General features: G+C 35.1%; 1 protein-coding gene across 4 annotated transcripts in view; it reads right to left on the reverse strand.

Moving 5' to 3' along the window:
- Positions 1-26,656, reverse strand: part of ANKIB1 (ankyrin repeat and IBR domain containing 1) — a 133,601-nt gene that overhangs the window by 87,314 nt on the left and 19,631 nt on the right. For all 4 annotated transcript variants that reach the window (XM_082846770.1, XM_082846768.1, XM_082846769.1 and 1 more), the window contains exon 2: positions 650-927. In XM_082846770.1, the coding sequence (XP_082702896.1) occupies positions 650-837 (188 nt within the window). In that variant the 5' untranslated portion in view covers positions 838-927. The remainder of the gene's footprint in view (positions 1-649; positions 928-26,656) is intronic.

The following is a 26,656-nucleotide window of genomic DNA, read 5'->3' on the forward strand; positions in this document are numbered from 1 at the left end:
CTGAATAATCTACTTCTAAAGACTAAATTTGTTTTGGAATTACTTTTCTATCCTTTGCTTCTTTCATCTTATAAGCTAGCAAACACCATGTAATTAGGAAGAATCTTCACATATTTGCTGCCACTAATGCTTTCTTGTTGAAGAGTTTTTTTTAAGTTTCTTAGTATTTTCAGTTCCAAGGAAATGGTTTGCTTTTAGAAAAGTTTTTTCAAGTAACTGAACCCCATTAAAAGAAAAAAACTCAAATCTGATCATGAATAGGTAAGGTAAACACATTAGTTTTTCAACTTAAATTGCCTAGGGCACAATTCCCTGCAATTTTTTGAGTTGATAAGTACTTTTCTAGAATTGAAATGTTGTAAATTAAAAACTACACTATTATAAAAAGTTCATACTATGAAACATACTGAGGATCAAAATGTATTTACAGTAAAAATAATATGTGAACTAACCTCACTACTGAAACCTTTGGTCTAATTTAGGCATAATAAAAAATCATACTTAATAATTTATGCATATTCAATTCTACAAAGTTTAATTCACTATAATACCACATAACATGCACACATGTATGCATATATTTTCTAAAGATCAGGTTTTTTCCTTCCTTTCTCTAACTTGTTATCAATTGCTTTACAGTAATACTTACCCTAATATTCTATTCATTCCATGTCTAGCAGCATAGTGTAATGGCGTATTGTGCTGGTAGGGCTCCCCGTAAGATGTATTTGGATCAAGGGATTCTTTTAGCTGAGGGTTGTTTTCATATATTTGGCAGGCCAGGTTTTCATCACCATTGATGAGTGCTTTACGGAATTTGGTGGTTGTATTTCCCATGTTTTGCTTTGTTTTTTTCTGATAGGTAGTGGCACTTTTTCCTTCCCCCTTCAGCCACTTCTTGAATGCTTCTACAACATGTTTCACATTCTAATGGAGGAAAAAATTATTAAATTAGATTGTGAAAAACTAATTATGAAGCAGTATCCTAAAGAAACAGTATCATAATTAGGAACACTAATAAAATCTAGGAAGCATATGTAAGGGAACAAATTATACTAAATTTACCAAATTTATCTTAATAGGTAAAAAGTCTCAAACTTTTAATGTTACCCCAATTAACTTGTTAAACTATAACATTTTTCCACACAGAAACTGTTAAGGTTTCACAGGCTGCACTTTATACTATAAAAGTTACCTACATATATGTACTTCTCAATTTTCTCCTTCACATAGGCAGGAAATGAGCTTGATTAAATCTATGGATGAATACACTTAAATACACTTAAATGAATGAATACACTTAAACCAATGTGTAGGATAGTGAAAAATGTAGGAAATCTTCCTCATATAAGAACTCCAGAGAAGCAAGAAGAATTACAATCCTGCAGCCTATGGAAAAAAAAGCACATTCACAGAAAGACAGACAAAATGAAAAGGCAGAGGGCTATGTACCAGATGAAAGAACAAGATAAAACCCCACAAAAACAACTAAATGAAGTGGAGACAGGCAACCTTCCAGAAAAAGAATTCAGAATAATGATAGTGAAGGTCATCCAGGACCACAGAAAAAGAATGGAGGCAAAGATCGAGAAGATGCAAGAAATGTTTAACAAAGACCTAGAAGAATTAAAGAACAGAGAAACAGAGATGAATAATACAATAACTGTGAAAACTACACTACAAGGAATCAATAGCAGAATAACTGAGGCAGAACAATGGATAAGTGACCTGGAAGACAGAATGGTGGAATTCACTGCTGCAGACAAGAATGAAGAAAAAATGAAAAGAAAGGAAGACAGCCTAACAGACCTATGGGACAACATTAAATGCAGTAACATTCGCATTATAGGGCTACCAGAAGGAGAAGAGAGAGAGAAAGGACCAGAGAAAATATTTGGAGAGATTATAGTCAAAAACTTCCCTAACATGGGAAAGGAAATAGCCACCCAAGTCCAGGAAGTGCAGAGAGTTCCATACAGGATAAACCCAAGGAGAAACACGCCGAGACACACAGTAATCAAACTGGCAAAAATTAAAGACAAAGAAAGATTTTTAAAAGCAGCAAGGGAAAAATGACAAATAACATACAAGGGAACTCCCATAAGATTAACAGCTGATTTCTCAGCAGAAACTCTACAAGCCAGAAGGGAGTGACATGATACACTTAAAATGATGAAAGGGAAGAACCTACAACAAAGATTACTCTACCTGGCAAGGATCTCATTCAGATGTGATGGAGAAATCAAAAGCTTTACAGGCAAGCAAAAGCTAACAGAATTCAGCCCCACCAAACCAGATCTACAACAAATGCTAAAGGAATTTCTCTAAGTGGGAAACACAAGAGAAGAAAAGGAACTACAAAAACAAAACCAAAACAATTAAGAAAATGGTCATAGGAACATACATATCGATATTTACCTTAAACGTGAATGGATTAAATGCTCCAACCAAAAGACACAGGCTTGCTGAATGGATATAAAAACAAGACGCATTTATATGCTGTCTACAAGAGACCCACTTCAGACCTAGGGACACATTCAGACTGAAAGTGAGGGGATGGAAAAAGATATTCCATGCAAATGGAAATCAAAAGAAAGCTGGAGTACCTATACTCATATCAGATAAAATAGACTTTAAAATAAAGAATGTTACAAGAGACAAGGAAGGAGACTACATAATGATCAGGGGATCAATCCAAGAAGAAGATATAACAATTATAAATATAGATGCACCCAACATAGGAGCACCTCAATACGTAAGGCAACTGCTAACAGCTCTAAAAGACGAAATCGACAGTAACATGATAACAGTGGGGAAGTTTAACACCTCACTTACACCAATGGACAGATCATTGAAAATGAAAATAAATAAGAAAACACAAGCTTTAAATGACACAATAGACCAGATAGATTTAACTGATATTTATAGGACATTCCACCCAAAAACAGCAGATTACACTTTCTTCTCAAGTGTGCATGGATCATTCTCCAGGATAGATCACATCTGGGGCCACAAATCAAGCCTCAGTAAATTTAAGAAACTTGAAATCATATCAAGCATCTTTTCTGACCACAACGCTATGAGATCAGAAATGAATTACAGGGAAGAAAACGTAAAATACGTAAACACATGGAGGCTAAGCAATATATTACTAAATAACCAAGAGATCACTGAAGAAATCAAAGAGTAAATCAAAAATTACCTAGAGGCAAATGACAATGAAAACACGATGATCCAAAACCTATAGGATGCAGCAAAAGCAGTCCTAAGAGGGAAGTCTATAACTATACAAGCCTACCTCAAGAAACAAGTAAAATCTCAAATAAACAACCTAACTTTACACCTAAAGGAACTAGATAAAGAAGAACAAACAAAACCCAAAGTTAGCAGAAGGAAAGAAATCATAAAGATCAGAGCAGAAATAAATGAAACAGAAAAAAAGAAAACAATAGCAAAGATCAATAAAACTAAAAGCTGGTGCTTTGAAAAGATAAACAAAATTGATAAACCATTAGCCAGACTCACCAAGAAAAACAACAGACACTGCAGAAATACAAAGCATCCTAAAGACTACCACAAGCAACTCTATGCCAATAAAATGGATAACCTGGAAGAAATGGACAAATTCTTACAAAGGTATAACCTTCCAAGACTGAACCAGAAAGAAATAGAAAATATGAAGAGACCAATCACAAGTAATGAAATTGAAACTGTGATTAAAAATCTTACAGCAAACAAAAGTACAGGACCAGACGGCTTCACAGGTGAATTCTATCAAACATTTAGAGAAGAGCTAACATCCATCCTTCTCAAACTCTTCCAAAAAACTGCAGAGGAAGGAACACTCCCAAACTCATTCTATGAGGCCACCATCACCTTGATACCAAAACCAGACAAAGATACTACAAAAAAAGAATTACAGACCAATGTCACTGACGAATATAGATGCAAAAATGCTCAAGAAAATACTAGCAAACAGAATCCAACAACACGTTAAAAGGATCATACACCATGATCAAGTGGGATTTATCCCAGGGATGCAAGGATTCTTCAATATATGCAAATCAATCAATGAGATAAAACATATTAACAAATTGAAGAATAAAACCATATGATCATCTCAATAGACGTAGAAAAAGCTTTTGACAAAATTCTACACCAGTTGATGGTAAAAACTCTCCAGACAGTGGGCATAGAGGGAACCTACCTCAACATAATAAAGGCCATATATGACAAACCCACAGCAAACATCATTCTCAATGGTGAAAAACTGAAAGCATTTCCTCTAAGATCAGGAACAAGACAAAGATGTCTACTTTTGCCACTATTATTCAACATAGTTTTGGAAGTCCTAGCCACAGCAATCAGAAAAGAAAAGAAATAAAAGGAATACAAATTGGAAAAGAAGAAGTAAAACTGTCACTGTTTGCAGATGACATGATACTATACATAGAGAGTCCTGAAAATGCCACCAGTAAACTACTAGAGCTAATCAATGAATTTGGTAAAGTTGCAGGACACAAAATTAATGCACAGAAATCTCTTGCATTCGTATACACTAATGATGAAAAATCTGAAAGAGAAATTACGGAAACACTCCCGTTTACCATTGCAACAAAAAGAATAAAATACCTAGGAATAAACTTACCTAGGGAGACAAAAGACCTGTATGCAGAAAACTATAAGACACTGATGAAAGAAATTAAAGATGATACCAACAGATGGAGATATATACCACGTTCTTGGATTGGAAGAATCAATATTGTGAAAATGACTATACTACCCAAAGTAATCTAGAGGTTCAATGAAATCCCTATCAAATTACCAATGGCATTTTTTACAGAACTAGAACTAAAAACCTTAAAATTTGTATGGAGACATAAAAGACCCTTAACAGCCAAAACAGTCTTGAGGGAAAAAAACGCAGCTGGAGGAATCAGACTCCCTGACTTCAGAGTATACTATAAAGCTACAGTAATCAAGACAATATGGTACTGGTACAAAAACAGAGACATAGATCAATGGAACAAGATAGGAAGCCCAGAGATAAACCACGCACCTATGGTCAACTAATTTATGACAAAGGAGGCAAGGATATACAATGGAGAAAGGACAGTCTCTTCAATAAGTGGTGCTGGGAAAAGTGGACAGCTACATATAAAAGAATGAAATTAGAACACTCCCTAACACCGTACACAAAAATAAACTCAAAATGGATTAGAGACCTAAATGTAAGACCAGACACTATAAAACTCTTAGAGGAAAACATAGGAAGAACACTGTTTGATGTAAATCAGAGCAAGATCTTTTTTGATCCACCTAGTAGAGTAATGGAAATAAAAACAAAAATAAACAAATGGGGCCTAATGAAACTTCAAGGCTTTTGCACAGCAAAGGAAACCATAAAGAAGACGAAAAGACAACCCTCAGAATGGGAGAAAATATTTGCAAACGAATCATTCAACAAAGGATTAATCTCCAAAATATATAAACAGCTCATGCAGCTCAATATTAAAAAAACAAGCAACCCAATCCAAAAATGGGCAGAAGACCTAAATAGACATTTCTCCAAAGAAGATATACACATGGCCAAGAAGCACATGAAAAGCTGCTCAACATCACTAATTATTAGAGAAATGCAAATCAAAACCACAATGAGGTATCACCTCACACCAGTTAGAATGGGCATCATCAGAAAATCTACAAACAACAAATGCTGGAGAGGGTGTGGAGAAAAGGGAACCCTCTTGCACTGTTGGTGGGAATGTATATTGATACAGTCACTATGGAGAACAGTATGGATGTTCCTTAAAAAACTAAAAATAGAATTACCATACGATCCAGCAATCCTACTACTGGGCATATACCCAGAGAAAACTGTAATTCAAAAAGACACATGCACCCCAATGTTCATTGCAGCACTATTTACAATAGCCAGGTCATGGAAGCAAACTCAATGCCCATCGAAAGACGAATGGTTAAAGATGTGGTACATATATATAATGGAATATTACTCAGCCATATAAAGGAATGAAATTGGGTCATTTGTTGAGACGTGGATGGATTTAGAGTGTCTTACAGAGTGAAGTAAGTCAGAAAGAGAAAAACAAATATCGTATATTAACACATATATGTGGAACCTAGAAAAATGGTACAGATGAACTGGTTTGCAGGGCAGAAATTGAGACACAGATACAGAGAACAAACATATGGACACCAAGTGGGGAAAGCAGCAGGGGGGTGGGGGTGGTGGTGTGATGAATTGGGCGATTGGGATTGTCATGTATACACTGATGTGTATAAAACTGATGACTAATAAGAACCTGCTGTATAAAAATATAAATAAAATTAAATTTAAAAATTAAAAAAAGGAACTCCAGAATGTGTTAAATTACAGTAAAGGAAAAGTGAAACTGCTCAGTACTTACTTATAAGAGCCTCAGAGAAAAGATTTTTAAAATGTAAATATATAGTAGGACTACAAAACTCACAGCAAACGAATACAAGTGATTATAACTAATTATACACAGAACTATGGAAACAGTGATTATTCTACCACAATACTATTAAACTTATTTCCTTCTACTGTAAGTAATTCAAAACAAGGTTGAAAACATGAAATGTTTATGCCTACTATGTTTGGAAAGAGGTTATGATAAAGATCATACGGGTATTTACTAACTGAAGCAATGTGAGGTCGGTGGAGGAAGAAGGACATGGAAACAATCATTGAACTTGGAGTCTGAAATCTCGTATTTACCTACACTAGCTGTGTAATTGTAATTACCCTCCAAAAGCCTCAGGTTCCTATGTGTACAGTAAAAGAAAACAAACATTTCTGAAGGACGACAGTAAGGATTATTAAGAAACTTTAAGTAGCTACCACAGCCCTTGGCTAATGTGCTTAATAAATGCTAGTTCTGTTCCATTTCAATAAATGTTTCTGAATCTACTCTTGAATCATTATCAAAATTAATGACAATGGAAACAGCTTATGCAAAGGCAGGTATGAAATAAAAGGCTTATTCAATTGGTGAGTATGGTAGAGTTTAGGGTCTCTTGGGCTGTACTAACAGAAGATAAAACTGAAGATAGGTTGGGGTCAGACTAAGAAATGTATACTTTAAGTTGTAAAGAACAGATAATAAAGCCTTTTATGCAGGGCAGTTATATGCTTTAGAATATTAGCTATTGTGACACTGCAGAAGATAGACTAGAGGCAGAAACACTTAGAGGCAGAATACAAAAGTCTATCACGTTACCCAATTAACTCGCTGGCAGGCTAGACATTAAAACATAGCTTTAAAAAAAAAAGTTGAAAATAATATGTACTTGTTCAACACAAGTGTTGCACAGGGTTGCAACAGTTTCAACAGAATACAATTTAAAGGACCAAAAAACAGATGAGTTGTTTTTGAAGCTTCCTATAAAACGGAAGCTCTCAACCTTGGCTGTACATTTAATAACCTGGAAAACTTCAAAGAATCCCATTGTCCAGGCTATAACTCAGACCAATGAAATAAGAATCTCTTAGGGGGTGGTCACAAGCACTGGTATTTAAGCTCTTTGGGTGATTTCAATGTGCATACACCACCGTTTAAAAAGCTCCTGGATCCCTCTAGCTAAATGGTCACATCAGAGTATGGAGATGAAGGTGAGCAGGCAAGGTAAGACATCTGCTAAGCCTGTTTTAGAGATAGGCGTTAACTACCTACTTAAGACAGCAGCACATTTTCTGGTTCATATCTATACTTAATGAGGTCATTACTTGGGTCTTTTAAGGGTTCTTTGTTATTGATTTCTCACTTTAAATATGCAAATACAATGCATAGTAGAGACTTTTGACAATATGGATAAAGAAAAAGGACAAAGAACTCATAGTCTATTTACTAACCACTGGTAGCATTTGATAAGTACTCATCCTATTTATAACGTATGTAAATATGTTTGTATACATATTTACAGTATAAATATTTATATACATAAATTAGATCATACTACATAATTATAAATTTTTTATTTAATTTTTCAGAGGGCTGCTGAATCTTTAATCTAAACTACTACTCCTTTATCATCTCGAATATTGAATGAGGAGCAAATCCCTTCTACACTCTATGCTTATCACAATATACTACAACCACTTTGGGGATTTTCTTAGCAACAGCCTAGATTTTATTTTTTACTTTTGTTTTTCATAGAACCTAGGAGCCTTGTGTTTATTCTCAGTGAAATCATCTGTACTTTTGTTGCACTGCCTTAAGCATTTTATGGGTTTATTATTCTTAATAAGAACTCTAGTTTATTATATTAATATATTTTAATCTATAACCAAATATAAAGGATATCATGTGGATTCTAAAGGGTCTTTCCTAAGGATTTGGATACTTTCACTTGTTTTGGTCTTATCTTTCATCTCTGATAGAATGTAGCTCAAATTATGAACATTGTTAGAGTATTGGATTAGACTGATAACATGCTTTCCTTGATTTACATTAATCCTTTAGTGAAATGTTCTGTAAGAAAATAATTTCTACCCAAGATGTGAAAAAAGAAACATCTAAGAAGGCAATAATATCTTGGGGTGGTTACTTATAATATTAAGATACTTAAAAAATCAATAAAACTCTAAATGTGCATTAAATATGACTGTCACATGTTGAAAAGCATAATGGTATCTAGAAACTTTTTTGTGGTTCTCAGTTATTTTCAAGTCTGTTTCATTTTTAAAATATGAGTGTAATAGTCCTGAAAGGTGCCAGGAAAGGCATTAAAACATTCACAGCTACATTCCCTCTCAGATTTATTCTCACAAGTCTTCCCTAGAATTTGCCAGATGTGTCCTTTCACTTTTTCATAGCCACAGCTAGCACAGCCTGAAGTGACTGTTCCCTCTTTGTTTGAATCAAACACTTCAAACTCCAAGATAAATCTATGTATAGAGCTTTATGAAGCAAATGACAGACTATCAAAGAGGCAAAAATAATTCATTATTCTGGGGTTCTAAAATCTAGGCAAAGTCTCAACATCTTTGACTAGCAAAGCACAGCACTTGTTAAGTATTTAATGAAAAAGTAAGAAAAATGTAACTTGTCAACAGACTCCAGAAAACTTTCCCTAATTTCCTGAATAACTTTTAATTGTGAAGGGCTCTATAATTTTTACTTTAAATCTTTGTCTCTCAACCTGTCCATTCATAGGTTAATAATCTACATCAAAAACTCAAGTGCACTTAAATTAATAAACTACTCCCAGGAATCTTTTATAGAAGATGAAGTTCTTCAGAAATAAATAACCAACTCCTAATGTAATTTATCATTTTCCACAAAAGTAAATTACTTTTAAAGTCATTATTATGGACTGAAGGTTGATCTCAACAAAATTATTGGCTCCCACTCTTTGTTTAACTGGTATTAAAGATAGCCTTTAGAAATATGATGTCAAACTGGTGAGTCTATTGAGGAATCTTACATCTACTTGTAAAGTTACTTACTGTAGCAGCTGGTCTCTATGCACCTCTGCCCCCATAACATATGCCCCTTGATGTTAACCCTATTACTATAAAAGATTTAAAAATTTTAAGCCATATTATAGTTTATTATAAACAAAAACCTCTCTTTGAGTGCAAACATGAATTAACACAATTGGAGGTATAGTTTAAATGTCACATATACTATTGAAGTGTTAGCTTATATCCACAAAAAAAAATAAAACAAAGAATAACAAAAACAATTTAAACTTATTGTAACAAGAAAACTGAAATGTTATAAAAGTATTGATTTTTCATTAATTATAATGCATAGAATCATAGAAACAGAAACGACATTTAAATCATCCCAGCCTATCTTTCCAAATTTAATACTAAAAGATTTTGAACATTCATGGCTTGTTGTTTGCCTTCATCATTATATTTTGGGAAATCTACTTTATTCCTCTTGTTGAAGTTTAATGCTTCAGTAGGACTGAAATTTATATTACTGAATGTACACTCAATTCACAGCACCTCTAAACAATGTATGGTTTAGTGCAGGTGTCAGCAAACTTTTTCTGTAAAAGGCCAGATAGGAAATATTAAAATATTTACTTAGTGAATCATTTGTCTTCAATGAGCCATATGATCTCTGTCATAACTACTCAACTCTGCTGCTGCAGCTTGAACGCTATAGGCAACATGTAATAGTAGAATGGGTGTGGTTGTGTTCTAATAAATTTTGTTTACAAAAATAAGACCTAGGATTGAGCCGACGGGATGTAGTTCGCCAACCCCTGATTTGGTGGAAGGAACACAGTGTAGTAGAACAATCTGGGCTGGAATCCCACATCTACTACTCCTTAGTGCTAACACAAATCATTTAACCTCTCTGTACCTCAATTTTTTCATCTGTAAAAAAGGGATAAGGCCACCTACCTTGCAGAATTGTCATGATTATCTAGGTAAAGTATGTAATACAGTGCATAGCAGGTACTCAATAAACTTTATCTCCCTTCTCCTATCAGGATCTGCAAGCCATTGGAAAAGAGTTAGTCGCTGCCTTTAAAGAACTCAATACTCATTCTTTTCAAAGGACCGTGACACCTTAAGAAAAATGTCACCAACTCCATATTCTACACCAGGAAAATATATAACTGGTAGTCTAGACTTCATCATTTATTAGGTGTCTGACCTCTGGCAAGTTAAAAACTATATATTTTTCAACAGTCTTCTGAACCAAAGTTAATTCCACTTCCGCTATTTTTCTAGGTCACTACCATTATTAACAAAGGTCTCTTCAATGTAATTGCCCTTATAAATATTAAGTGAAAGGGACATAGAATTGAGTACAAAGCCGGAGCAGGAGACAGAATCTCACACTGGAGGTATATGGAAAATACACACACACACACACACATACACACACTCCTATCTAAGGCAAGGAGCAAGAGGTCTTAGTCCAAAATGTTGCTAAAAATGAAGTATGGTTAAGAGATTTGGGGATTAGCTTGCCTAATTGCATATTAAATTGAAGTCAAGTGTGGCTTTAATCTTGGTGGCTTCCTGCAAGAAGTTCATGAACATCCATATTCTACAGGAAAATTTATGAGTATTAAAGAATACTACAAAAATGATCTGAGCTAAGAAAAGTCTTTTTACAAAGAAAGGAAATTCTCTGTAATATGCATTCCAGAAATAAAATTCACTTTGCTGTTTTTACAATACCTTAATATGCCAGTATTCAAAATAAAATGGCTACACAAACACAAAAATATAATAATGACCATACTAGAAAACTCATTGTGGCAGTTTGGCTGCCTGAGGTTTCTGAGCCACCAAGGAAACAGATAATCCAACAAATTCTGGCTGCTACTGGATACCTTTTATATCTATATAGCTTTCACAGTGTGGAAAAGGATGCTGCAGTTAGTAAAGAAAGAAATGAAAATAGCTGCAAGGGGCAGCAACTGACTGCCTCTTTTTGCCAAACTAGCAGATGAACACTGAAAATAGCTAGCATGAGGTCCACAAGTGGAAAACAGTCCAAACATGGGATGCAACCACCGTATGAAACATCACTCTTAATTTTCTATTTCCTATTAAAACATAATTATCTGCAATGATCATAAGACTCAGAACTCTCCACTAGTAAAATTTTCAAATAGCTAAAATTTTTCTTAGGCAATATTCAGCTTTCATACACTGGTCTTTACAACTACTCAAAATGTTATGAGTTATACTTTAATTCCTTAACAACTGCTTTTCATACTTTGAATTCAGAATTTCATACAGAACTGAAAATTAACATTTCAGCCTCTAATGCTATGGTGGTGTCAGCAAAGAGTTTAATTTCAGCAACTTTGGCATATCTGCTTATTCAGCAGTGTCTGCCTTCATAATTTTTGAATACTATATTGTCCTTACTTCATAAATAATAAGTAAAATTGTTAAATTGGAAGTGTTTTATCTTGGTATTAGGAAGTCAAAGTCTTAAAGTCGATGCAGTTGAGAAAAAGATGAAATTACTTATGCCTCAAACTGAGGCTCCCTAAACTTAAATCAACTCTACATTCAATTGAAAAATAAAGATAAAAAAGACACACCACTTATAAAAGGTTAGAAATTTGTATACAAATATTCTTTTAAGAGATAATAATTAGGAGGTGGAAACAAGATGGCGGAGTAGGACTTGAGCTCACCTCATCTCATGAAAACACTAAAATCACAACTAATTGCTGAAGCATCAGGAAAAAAAAGGCTGGAACCTACCTAAAAAGATATTCTACTTCCAAACACAAAGAAGCCACAATGAGATGGTAGGAGGGGCATTTTCGCAATATAATCAAATCGTGACCCATAAACCGGAAAATAACTGCATCACAGGGGTTCTCCTACAGTAGAACCTAAGTCAGGCTCCCCAGCCCGGGGGTGTGGCATCAGAAGGAGGAGCCCCAGAGCATTTGGCTTTGATGGCCAGCAGGATTTGAGTACAGGAGCTCCACAGGACTGGGGGAAACATAGAGACTCTACTCTTGGAGGGCGTACACAAGGATTCCCATGCACTGGGACCCAGGGCAAAGCAATGACTCCATAGAAGCCTCGGCCAGGCCTACCTGTGTTTCTTGGAGGGTCTCCTGGGGAGGTGTGGAGTCGGCTGTAGCTCACTGGGGGGACAAGGACACTTGTGGCAGAGGCCCAAGGGAATATATACTGCTGTGAGCTCTACTGGAGGTCGGCATTTTGGCACCAAGACCTGGCCCCACGCAACAGCCTGCAGGCTCCAGTGGTGGGACACCTCAGGCCAAACAACCAACGTGGTGGAAATAGAGCCCCACCCATCAGCAGATAGGCTGCCTAAAGTCATCTTGAGTCCGCAGCTGCCTCTAAACGCACCACTTGACACAGCCCTGCCCACCAGAGGGACAGGACCCAGCTCCAACTGCCAGGGAGCAGGCACAAGTCCCTCCCACAAGGAGGGCTGCACAAGCCTCTGAACCAACCTCACCCAAGAGAGGGTAGATGCCAGAAGCAAGAGGAACTACAATCCTGCAGCCTGTGGAACGCAGACCACAAATACATAACGTTAGACAAAATGAGATGGCAGAGAAAGATGTTCCAGACCAAGAACAATATAAAACCCCAGAAGTACTAAGTGAAGTGAAGATAGGCAATCTACCTGAAAGTAAACTCAGAGTAATGACAGCAAAGATGATCCAAGATCTAGGAAAAAGAATGGAGGCACAGACTGTGAAAATACAAGAAATGTTTAACAAAGAATTATAAAGAACAACTAAATAGAGTCGAACAATACAGTAACCGAAATAAAAAACACACTAGAAGGAATCAATTGAATAAATGAGGCAAAAGAATGAACAAGTGAGCTGGAAGACAGATTGGTGGAAATCACTGATGTGGAGCAGAATAAAGAAAAAAGATCGAAAACAAATGAGGACAGTCTAAGGGACCTGTGGGACAACATTAAAAGCACCAACATTCGCACTATATAGGTCCCCAAAGGAAAAGAGACAGAGAAAGGGCCTAAGAAAATATTTAAAGAGATAACAGCCAAAAACATTCCTAACATGGGAATGGACACTCACTCAAGTCCAGGAAGCGCAGAGTCCCATACAGGATAAACCCAAGGAGGACCATGCCGAGACACATATTAATCAAGTTGTTAAAAATTAAAGACAAAGCAAAAATGTTAAAAGCAACAAGGGAAAAGCAACAAATAACTTACAAAGAAATCCCCATATGGTAATCAGCTGATTTTTCAGTAGGAACTCTGCAGGCAGGCATGGAGTGATATGATATATTTAAAGTGATGAAAGGGAAAAACCTACAACCAAGAATATGCTACCCAGAGAGGCTCTCATTCAGATTTGACAGAGAAAGCAAAAGCTTTACAGACAAGCAAAAGCAGAGAGAATTTAGCACCACCAAACCAGCTTTACAACAAATGCTAAAGGAACTTCCTAGGCCAGGGGTCCCCAACCCCAAGTCCATGGACAGATACCGGGCGGCGGCCTGTTAGGAACCAGGCCGCACAGCAGGAGATGAGGGGTGGGCGAGCAAGCAAAGCTTCATCTACCACTCCCCATCGCTCACATTACCACCTGAAACACTGCTTGCGTTACCACCTGAACCAGGCCCCCCATCGCCCACATTACCGCCTGAACCATCTCCCCTCCCCCATCCGTCGAAAAACTGTCTTCCACAAAACTGGTCCCTGGTGCCAAAAAGGCTGGGGACTGCTGCTCTAGGCAGAAACGGTCACAACTAAAAACAAGAAAGAGACACATGGGCAAGTTCATGGGTACAGGCAAACATACAGTAAAGGTAGGAAATCACCCACACATAAATATGATATCCAAACTAGCAATGCAATCATGAGGACTGTACAAATGCAGGATATTGGAAATACTGGCAATTAAGAGACCAGCAACTTAAAACAATCTTGTACATATACAGACTACTATATCAAAAAGAAAAGATCAATGAAACTAAAAGCTGGTTCTTAAAGAAGATAAACAGAATTGATAAACCTTTAGCCAGACTCATCAAGAAAAAAGGGAGAGGGACTTTCCTGGCGGTCCAGTGGTTAAGATTCTGCGCTTCCACTCCATGGGGCTCGGGTTCGATCCCAGGTCAGGGAAGTAAGATTCCACATGCTGTGTGATGGGGCCAAAAAAATTTTAAAAATAAATAAAAATAAAATAAAATAAATTTTTTAAAAAGGGGGAGGGCTCAAATCAATAAAATTAGAAAAGAAAAAGAAGTTACAATGGACACCACAGAAATACAAAGGAATATAAGAGACTACAACAAATCAACTATACACCAATAAAATGGACAACCTAGAGGGAAATGGACAAATTCTTAGAAAGGTACAATCTTCCAAGACTGAACCAGGAAGAAATAGAAAATATGAACAGACCAATCACAAGCACTGAAATTGAAACTGTGGTTTAAAAACTTCCAACAAAAAAAAGTCCAGGACCAGATGGCTTCACAGGCGAATTCTATAAAACATTTAGAGAAGAGCTAACACCTATCCTTCTCAAGCTCTTCCAAAAAATTGCTGAGGAAGGAACACTCCCAAACTCATTCTATGAGGCCACCATCACCCTGATACCAAAACCAAAGATATCACAAAAAAAGAAAATACAGGTCATTATCGCTGATGAACATGGATGCAATAATCTGCAACAAAAGACTAGCAAACCAAAACCAACAATACATTAAAAGGATCATACACCATGATCCGGCAGATATATCTCAGGGATGTTTGGATTTTTCAATATCTGCAAATCAATCAATGTAATATACCACATTAACAACTGAAAAATAAAAACCATGTGATCGCCTCATTGGATGCAGAAAAAGCTTTTGACAAAATTCAACACCCATTTATAATTAAAAAAACTCTCCAGAAAGTGGGCACAGAGGGAACCTACCTCAAAATAAAAAAGGCAATATATATGACAAACCCACAGCTAACATCATACTCAATGATAAAAGCTGAAAGCATTTCCTCTAAGATCAGGAACAAGACAAGGTTGCCCACTCTTGCCACTTTTATTCAACATAATTTCGGAAGTCCTAGCCATGGCAATCAGAGAAGAAAAAGAAATAGAAGAAATCCAAATTGGAAAAGAAGAAGTAAAACTGTCACTGTTTGCAGAAGACATGATACTATACATAGAAAATTCTAAAGAGACTACCAGAAAACTACTAGAGCTTATCAATGAATCTGGTAAAGTTGCAGGATGCAAATTTAATACATAGAAACCTCTTGCATTTCTGTACACTAACAATGAAAGAACAGAAAGAGAACTTAAGGAAACAATCCCACTTACCATTGCATCAAAAAGAGTAAAATACCTAGGAATACATATACATAAGAAGACAGAAGATGTCTACTCTGAAAACTATAAGCTGCTGATGAAAGAAATCAAAGATACACAAACAGATGAAAAGACATATGATGTTCTTGGACTGGAAGAATCAACATTGTCAAAATGACTATAATATCCAAGGTAATCCACAGATTCAATGCAATCTCTATTAAATTACCAGTGGCATTTTTCACAGAACTAGAAGAAAAAAATTTTAAATGTGTATGGAACCACAAAAGACCCCAAATAGCCAAAGCAATCCTCAGAAAGAAAAACAGAGCTGGAGGAATCAGGCTCCCTGACTACAGACTATAGCACAAAGGTGCAGTGATCAAAACAGTATGGTACTGGCACAAAAACAGAAATATACATCAATGGAACAGGACAGAAAGCCCAGAAATAAACCCACGCACCTACAGTCAATTAATCTATGACAAAGGAGATGAGAATATACAATGGAGAAAAAACATCGTTCTCAAAGGTGAAAAACTGAAACCATTTCCACTAAGATCAGGAACAAGAGAATGTTGCTCACTCTTATGACTATTATTCAACATAGTTTTGGAAGTTTTAGCCACAGCAGTGAGAAGAAAAAGAAATAAAAGGAAACCAAATTGGAAAAGAAGTAAAGCTGTCACTGTTTGCAGATGACATGATACTACACATAGAGAATCCTAAAGATGCCATCAGAAAATACAATGGAGAAAAGACAGTCTCTTCAATAAGTGGTACTGGGAAAACTGGACAGCTACATGTAAAAGAATGAAATTAGAACACTCCCTAACATCATACACAAAAATGAACTCAAAATGGATTATAGAGACCTAAATGTAAGACTGGACACTATAAAACTCTAGAGGAAAACATAGGAAGAACACTCTTTGACATAAATCACAGCAAGATCTTTTTTGATCTGCCTTCCAGAGTAATGGAAATAAAAACAAAACTAAACAAATGGGACCTAATGAAATTTAAAAGCTTTTGCACAGAAAAGGAAACCATAAACATGACAAAAAGACAACCCTCAAAATGGGAGAAAATATTTGCAAATGAATCAATGGACAGAGGATTAACCTCCAAAATACATAAACAGCTCATGTAGCTCAATATTAGAAAAATAACCCAATCCAAAAATGGGCAGAAGACCTAAATAGACATTTCTCCAAAGAGGACATACAGATGGCCAAGAAGCACATGAAAAGCTGCTCAACATCACTAATTATTTGAGAAATGCAAATCAAAACCTCAATGAGGTATCACCTCACACCAGTTAGAATGGGCATCATTAGAAAATCTACAAACAACAAATGCTAGAAAGGGTGTGGAGAAAAGGGAACCCTCTTGCACTGTTGGTGGGAATGTAAATTGATACAGCCACTACAGAGAACAGTATAGATGTTCCTTAAAAAACTAAAAATAGAATTACCATATGACTCAGCAATCCCACTGCTGGGCATATACCCAGAGAAAACCATAATTCAAAAAGACATGCACCCCAATGTTCATTGCAGCACTATTTACAATAGCCAGGTCATGGAAGCAACCTAAATGCCCATCGGCAGACGAATGGATAAAGAAAATGTGGTACATATATACAATGGAATATTACTCAGACATAAAAAGGAATGAAATTGGGTCACTTGTAGAGACATAGATACATCCAGAGATGTATGAAAGAGAAAGAGAAAAACAAATATCGTATATTAACACATATATGTAGAACCTAGAAAAATGGTACAGATGAATCAGTTTGCAGGGCAGAAATTGAGACACAGATGTAGAGAACAAACGTATGGACACCAAGGGGGGAAAGCGGAGGGTGGTGGTGGTGTTGTTGTGATGAATTGGGAGATTGGGATTGACATGTATACACCAACGTGTATAAAATGGATGACTAATAAGAACCTGCTGTATAAAAAAATAAATAAAATTAAATTTTAAAAAAAGTCTACAGTGAATGCTGAAGAGGGTGTGCAAAAAGAGACATCCTACACTGGTGTTGGGAATGTAAACTGGTACAGGCACTGTGGAGAACAGTATGGAGGTTCCTTAAAAAACTAAAAACAGAACTACCATATGACCCAGTCATCCCACTTCTGAGCATATATTCAGAGAAAACGCTGTTCAAAAATATACATGCACTTCAATGTTTATTGCAGCACTATTTACAATAGCCAAGACATGGAAGCAACCTAAATGTCCATTGACAGAAATGGATAAAGAAGGTGTGGTACACATATACAATGGAATATTTACTCAGTCATCAAGAAGAATGAAATAATACCATCTGCAGCAACATGGATGGACCTAGAGATTATCATACCAAGTGAAGTAAGTCAGGCAGAGAAAGTATCTATGATATCACTTATATGTGGAATCTAAACAAATGATAGAAATGAACTTATTTACAAAACAGAAACAGACTCACAGACTTTGAAAACAAACTTATGTTTACCAAAGGGGAAAAGTTGGGGGGGGAGATAAATTAGGAGTTTGGGATTAACAGATACACAATACTATATATAAAATAGATAATAAACAAGCACCTACTGTATAGCACAGGGAACTCTACTCAATATTCTGTAATAACCTATATGGGAAAGGAATCTGAAAAAGAATGGATATATGTATAACTGAACCACTTCGCTGTACACCTGAAACTATCACAACATTGTAAATCAATTATACCCCAATATCAAATAAAAATTAAATTAAGAAAGGTTGACATCAACAGACTAAAAAAAAAACAAACTCACATGATCATACCAATAGATGCAGAAAAAGCATTTGACAAAATCCAACACCCATTCATGATTTTGAAAACTCTAGATAAAGAAGAAATAGAGGGGGACTATCTCAACTTGATAAAGAGGTAACATCAAACTTAAAGGTGAGAAACCCAAAGCTTTTCCACTAAGAACAGATACAAGGCAAGGATGACCCTCTCACTATTCCTTTTCAATATCACACTGGAGGTTATAGACAATGCAATAAGATGACAAAAGGAAACAAATAGTATACAGATTGGGAAGGAAAAAGTAAAACTGCCTTTGTTTGTAGATGACATGATCATCTATGCAGAAAGTCCAAAAGAATGGACAAAAACTGAACAGTGATACTTCATTGCTCTGCAATACAAGTGAAATTGTAAGTAAAAACACAATACTATATACATAACCATCTAAAAAACGAAATGCTTAGGTATAAATCTAACAAAATATATGCAAGATCTACAATAAAAAAACTACAAAACTCTGATGAATGAAATCAAGGAAGAACTTAAAAATAGTGAGATATTCCCCATTCATAGATAGGAAAGCTCAGTATTGTCAAGATGTCAATTATTCCCAAATTGATCTACAGACTCAATATAATCCCAATCAAAATTCCAGCAAGTTACTTTGTGAATATTGACAAACTGATTCTACAGCTTCTCTGGAGAGAAAATAGACCCAAAATAGTCAACACAATACTGAAGCAGAAGAACAAAGTTGAAAGATTAATGCTACCCGATTTGAAGACTTCCTGTAAAGCTAGAATAATCAAGACAGTGTGGTACTGGTGAAAGAATAGACAAATATGTCAACAAAACAGAACAGAAAGCCCAGAAACAGACCCACATAAATAAGTTAAATGATCTTTGACAAGGAGCAAAGGCAATACAATGGAGCAAAAATAGTCTCTTCAACATATGGTGCTGGAATAACTAGACATCCACATGCAAAAAAAAACCCCACGGGGACTTCCCTCGCGGCCCAGTGGTTAAGACTCCATGCTCCCAATGCAAGGGCCCGGGTTTGATCCCTGGTTGGGGAACTAGATCCTGTGTGCCACAACTAAAAGACCCCACATGCTGCAATGAAGACTCCGCATTCGGCAACGAAGATCCTGCATGCCATGACTAAGACTCAGTGTAGCTAGCTAGCTAAATAAACAAATAAATAAATAAATAAAATAATAAAAGAAAAAGAAACCCCCCCACAAATCTAGAACCTTGCACCCTTCACAAAAATTAACTCAAACTGGATCACAGAGCTAAATTTAATTAACTCAAAATGGATTACAGAGCTAAATTTAAACTCAAAAACATAAAACTTCCAGAAGATAACAGGATAAAACCTAGATGATGTTGGGGATAGCAATGACTTTTTAGATGCAACATCAAAGGCATGAGCCATGAAAGAAATAACGGATAAGCAAGAGTTCATTAAAATTAAAACCTTCTGCTCTGTGAAAAGCAACATCAAGAAAATGAGAAGACAAGCCAGACTGGGAGAAAATATCTGCAGAAGACACATATGGTGAATTGTTATCCTAAATACACAAAGAACTCTTAAAACTCAACAATAAAAACAATCTGATTTTTAAAATGGGCTAAAGATCTTAACAGCTACCTCACCAAAGAAGATATACAGGTGGCAGATGAGTACATTTATATTCCACATCATATATCATGAGGGAATACAAATTAGAATGAGATACATACCTATTAGAATGGCCAAAATCTGGAACACTGACAACATCAAAGGCTGACAAGGATACAGAACAAGAGGAACTCTCATTCATTACTGGTGGGAATGCAAAATGGTACCATCACTGTGGAAGACAGTGTGGTGGTTTCTTACAAATGTAAATATATTCTTACCATAATCCAGTAATCACACTCCTTGGTATCTACCCAAAGGTGTTGAAAACTTACATCCACACAAAAACCTACACACTGCTATTTATAGCAGCTGTATTTCTAACTGCCAAAACTTGGGAGCAAATAAGATGCCCTTCAGTAGATAAATGAATAAATTAACTGTGGTACATCCAGACAATGGAATAGTATTCAGCACTATAAAGAAATGAGCTATCAAGTCATGAAAGCACATAGAGGAACCCTAATTGCACATTACTAAGTAAGAGAAGCCAACGTGAAAAGGCTACAGACTACAAGATTCCAACTATATGACCTTCTGGGAAAGATAAAACTATCCACAGGTTTAAAAAGATGATTAACAGTGTTAGGGGCAGGGGAAGGATGAATAGAGGGAGCACAGAAAATTTTTAGGGTATTGGAAGTACTCTGTATATTATAATAATGGATATATATCGTTATACATTTGTCCAAACCTACAGAATATAAAACACCAAGAGTGAACCCAAAGGTAAACTATGGACTTTGAGTGATTTGTTGTGCTGATGTAGGTTCACCAACTCAACAAATGTACCATTTTAGTGAGTAACATTGATAACAGAGGAGGCCACGCATGTGTGGGCATAGGGGATAGATAGGATGTCTCTGTATCTTTCTTTCAATTTTGCTGTGAACCTAAAAAGCACTTTAAAAAATTCTTTAAAAAAAGAGACTTGAATCCTAATCTTTATGTTAATCTCTTGGCATTTGCTTCCTTGACAATACAATGAACATGAATTACTGTGAAAAATAAAACTGTTAAGTGAAGTATTTAGCAGAGTAGCTAATACAGAAGGCATCTTATAAATCTGTGTACTTTCCCCTGTGTATGTGTGTGTTTTCCCCCCAGAAGCCTTTTTATCCTTAATTATTGGTTCATAGTTTTAGGACAGTTGAAAGGGGGAGAAATCTAACCACCAGATAAGTTATGAATGACTATCCAAACCTAAGCTGTGAGACAACTTCCAAGTAGTATCTTATCATTACCTCCTTGTAATTCATTTCTGAATAGTCCTGGAAATGAAAGTTACTTAAGCTAAACCAATACACGTGAATTAAATCAAACAGAAAAGACAAAGAAATATATGCCAAGCACACACTAAAATTTTAAATAGGATAAATCTGTGTTAGCCTTTTATGACCACTAAGTTAAGGAATCTGAATAACATTAAATGAGATTTCTAAAATTTATAGGGAACTCATGGAACAATCAATCCAAACCCACATTCACTTCTGGTATGTTTGTGTGATATAGTTTCTATGATGAAGGGATGTTTTACCTCACTTGAAAAATGTTAGTTCATTTTAAACAAAAATTTTCACACTTATAAACAATGACAAATATGCTTATGGTATTACTCAATATTGTTAAAAAGGTTGATTTCCCACTGTCAAGATTCTAATTTTAATTCATGGTGTTCTGCCCACTGGATATTCAACACTAAGAGGAAATAAATTATTTTTATACAAACTAATGTTCTCTCAAGGTTTTCCTATTAAGAGATGACCTTAAAACAAAACTTCATGATGATTCTTACAATTTACGTTATTAATTTAAGAAACCTCAGGAAAAAAATTTAAAATTAGAAAGGATGATTCTGTCAAAAAGGAAAGAAGATATGAAAAGAAAATTAGAAATTATAACACTGAAAAGTACATGAATACATAAAATCTATGACTTTAAACAGTATGTTATAAATATACATCACTAGTATTAGAATTATACTAGCACGTAAAGGATTCTTTTAATAATATAGTGTTTTCATTTACTGTGTTCAGTATAAGTCATAAGTATGAGATTGTATGGTCTTTCTAATTTCTGAAACTGTGTGTGCATGTCAAAAACTGAATCAAATTCCAATTTTAGGACTTTTAAGCTTTGTTACATTTACAGATAAACATCTAATCTCTGGGTACTGGAAAGTTATTAGCACCACCTATTACAGAGAATAATATCAAGAGAAGTGGAAAGAACAAAAGAAGGGAAGCTGCCAATTTTCTTCTGATGTCACAGTCTTTTTATTCACAATAAACTATTTGAAGATCATCAACAGGGACAAGGATGAGTGACTGATTAACCTCTGATGTCACCATCTTACTTGAATAGTGAAGTGAGAGAGAAACCCAGGGGGTAATAACAATGCTTGGAGCTTTACTTAACTCCATCATTCTCTAGACACAAGTGAGATAAATGAAAGCATCACTGTTATTCTATTCCACAAATATAAAATGGATTCCTTCAAGAAAATTTCATTTTCAGTTCCTTGTATGGAACTCACAATAATTTTAGAAATAATTTTGAACGGGTTCATTTCCTTTCTGGACCATATGTAAAGATGGTTATTACAATGCATGAAAATTTATAAACTAAGTGTTCATAACTCAAGAAACAACAGAATTACAGTCCCCTCAAAAAAAAGAAAAACCATTAGAAATACCTATAATGCAATAAATGAGTTACACTACAAAATAAAATCATAAAGAGTTTTAAGTTCTAAAAAGTTTTTTCAGTATCTCTTACAAACTAGTCAAGTAAAAAGAGTATTTTTAAATTTTCAATTTAAGGGGACAGCATACTTCTAGTACATTTTGAAATATATGGAAGAAAATTATTCTAATACTAAAACGTAACAAGTCCTTCAATTACTTTCAAATTTTAAATACCGAAAAAACTATGAACAAATGTTTCTCTGTTTAGGTTCCAATTAAGTCAATTATGGTAAATCCACTCAACAGAATGCTAGAATACAATCATTAAAATCATTTTTACAACTTTAGGTGGAAAAATGTTTTTACAATAAATAAATAAGGTTATGTATACTATCATCACAGCGAACTAAAAAATATGCATCCATAGAAAAAAGACTAAGGAAATATATACTACACTGCTAACTCTGAATGATAGAACCATGCCAACTGTATTTGGAATTCTTCCTCTATTCTTTTCGGCATTAAAAAAAAAGTATTTAAAAATAGATCTAATAATAATGGACATAAAGGGAGAAATTGACAAGAATACAGTAATAGTAGGATTTTAACACCCCACCTACCATCAATGGACAGATTATGCAGACAAAAAATCAGTAAGGAAACAGTGGCATTAACTGACATATTAGAGCAGTTGTAGTTAACAGGTATCTACAGAACATTCCAACCCAAAACAGCAAAATACATATTCATTTCAAGTTTACATGGAATGTTCTCCAGGATAGGTCACATGCTAGGCCACAAAACAAGTCTCAACAAATTTAAAAGGACAGAAATTATATCAAGCATCTTTTCTCACCTCAACAGTAAGAAACTAGAAGTCAATTACAGGAAGAAAAATGGGAAAAACAAAAATACATAGAGACTAAACAACATGCTTCCACAAAACCAACGGGTGAATGAAGAAATCAAAAAGAAAATAGAAAAACACCTTGAGACAAATGAAGATTAAAACACAACTTTCCAAAATTTATGGGATGTAGCAAAAGCAGTTCTAAGAGAGAAGTTTATAGCAATATAGGTACCTCAAGAAACAAGAAAAATCTCGAATACACAACCTAAACTACCATTTAAAGGAATTAGAAAAAGAACAAACAAAGTTGAAAGTCATCAGAAGTCAGGAAACAATAAAGATCAGAGAGGAAATAAATAAAAGAGAGGACCCCCTCCCACCCCCAAAAAAGAAAAGATCAATGAAACCAGGAGCTGGTTTTTTTTAAAAGATAAACAAAATTGATAAGCCTTTAGCCAGGCTCATTAAGAAAAAAAGAGAAAGGACCCAAATAACAAAATAAGAAGTGAAAGAGGAGAAATTACAACCAATGTCACAGAAATATAAACAATCATAATAGAATACTATGAACAGTTACATGCCAAAAAATTCAACAACGTAGAAGAAATGGATAAATTCCTAGAAACGTACTATCTTCCAAAATTGAATCATAAAGAAATAGATAATATGAATAGACTGATTACTAGTATTAAAACTGAATCAGTAATCAAAAAACTCCCAAAAAACAAAAGTCCAGGACTGGACACCTTCACAGGGGAATTCTACCAAACAGGTAAAGAACAGTTAATACTTATCTTTCTCAAATTATTCCAAAAAACTAAAGAGATCACACTCCCAAATCCATTCTAGGAGGCCACCACTACCAAGATACCAAAACCAGGCAAAGACACCATGAAATAGAAAATTACTTCAGTATCCTTGATGTATACAGGCACAAAAATCCTAAACAAAATATTAGCAAACCAAATTTAACAACATATAAAAAGGATCATAAACCATGGTCAAGTGGGATTTATTCCAGGGACGCAAGGATGGTTCAGTATCTGCAAATCAAACAATAAGGTACACCACATTAACAAAACAAAGAATAAAAATCATATGATCATCTCAACAGATGCAGAAAAAGCTCTTGACAAAATTCAACACCAATTCATAATAAAAACCTTCAACAAAGTTGGTATAGAGGGAACATATCTCAACATAGTAAAGGCCATTTATGACAAACCCACAGCTAACGCATACTCAACGGTGAAAGAGAAAGCAAGAAAAAAATCCCAGTTACAATTGCGTCAAAAAGAATGAAAAACCTAGAGATAAACTCATCAAACACATGAAAGACCTACACCTCTGAAAACTGTAAGACATTCATAAAGGAAACCGAAAATGATACAAATAAATGGAAAGATGTTCCACACTCATGGATTGGAAGGACTAATATTGCTTAAATGTCCATAAACCCAAAGCAATCAACAGATTCAAAGCAATCCTTATCAAAACACCCATGACAATTTTCACAGAACTAGAATATTCCTGAAATTTATAAAGAATCACGAAAGACCCCAAATAGTCAAAGTAATCTTGAGAAAAAAGAACAAAGCTGGAGGTATCACACTCCTGAACTTCAGAATATGCTACAAAGCTACAGTAATCAAAACAGTATGGTAGTGGCACAAAATCAGACATAGATCAATGGAAAAGAATAGAGAGCCCAGAAAGAAACTCATGCACTTATTGTCAATTAATCTACAACAAAGGAGGCAAGAATATACAACAGGGAAAAGACAGTCTCTTCAATAAGTAGTGTTGGGAAAACTGGACAGCTAAAAGAATGAAATTAGAACATTTTATCACACCATATACAAAATAACTCAAAATGGATTAAAGACCTGTAACTATAACCTAGAAGAAACTTAAAAGAGAATAGGCAGTACACTCTTTGACATAAATCTTAGCCATATTTTTTTGGATCTGTCTTCTCAGGCAAGAGAAAAAAAGGCGAAAATAAACAAATGAGACCTAATTAAACTTAAAAATTTCTGCACAGCAAGGGAAACCATCAACAAAACAAAAAGACTACCTACTGAATAGGAGAATGTATTTGCAAACGATATGTCTGATAAGGGGTTAATGTCCAAAATATATAAATAGCTAATATAACTCAATATTAAAAAAGCAACAACCCAATTAAAGAATGGGCAGAAGACCTCAATAGACATTTTTCAAAAGAAGACAAACAGATGGCCAACAGGCATATGAAAAGATCCTCAATGTCACTAATCATCAGGGAAATGCAAATCAAAACTACAATGAGATATCATCTCACACATGTCAGAATAGTTATCATCAAAAAGACAACAAATAATAAATGCTGGTGAGGATGTGGAGAAAGGGACACTTAGTTCACTGCTGGTGGGAATGTAAACTGGTACAGCCACTATGGAAAACAGCATGGCAGTTCTTCAAAAGACTAAATATAGACCCATATGATCCAACAATTCTATTCTTGGGTATATATCTAAAGAAAATGAAAACACTAATTTCAAAAGATATATACACTTCAATATCGTAGCAGCATTATTTACAATAGCCAAGATATGGAAGCAACCAAAGTGTCCATCAACACATGAATGGATAAAGAAGATGTGGTAATGAATATATAATGGAATATTAGTCATAAAAAAGAATGAAATTTTGCCATTTGCAACAATGTGGATAGACTTGGAGAGTATTATGCTCAGTGAAGTAAGTCAGAGAAGGATAAATATTGTATGTTTTCACTTATATGTGGAATCTAAAAATTAAAACAAATAAATGCATATAACAAACCA

The sequence above is a fragment of the Leucopleurus acutus genome (assembly GCF_964270905.1).
Source record: "Leucopleurus acutus genome assembly, chromosome: 9".
In the NCBI taxonomy this organism is placed as follows: domain Eukaryota; kingdom Metazoa; phylum Chordata; class Mammalia; order Artiodactyla; family Delphinidae; genus Leucopleurus; species Leucopleurus acutus.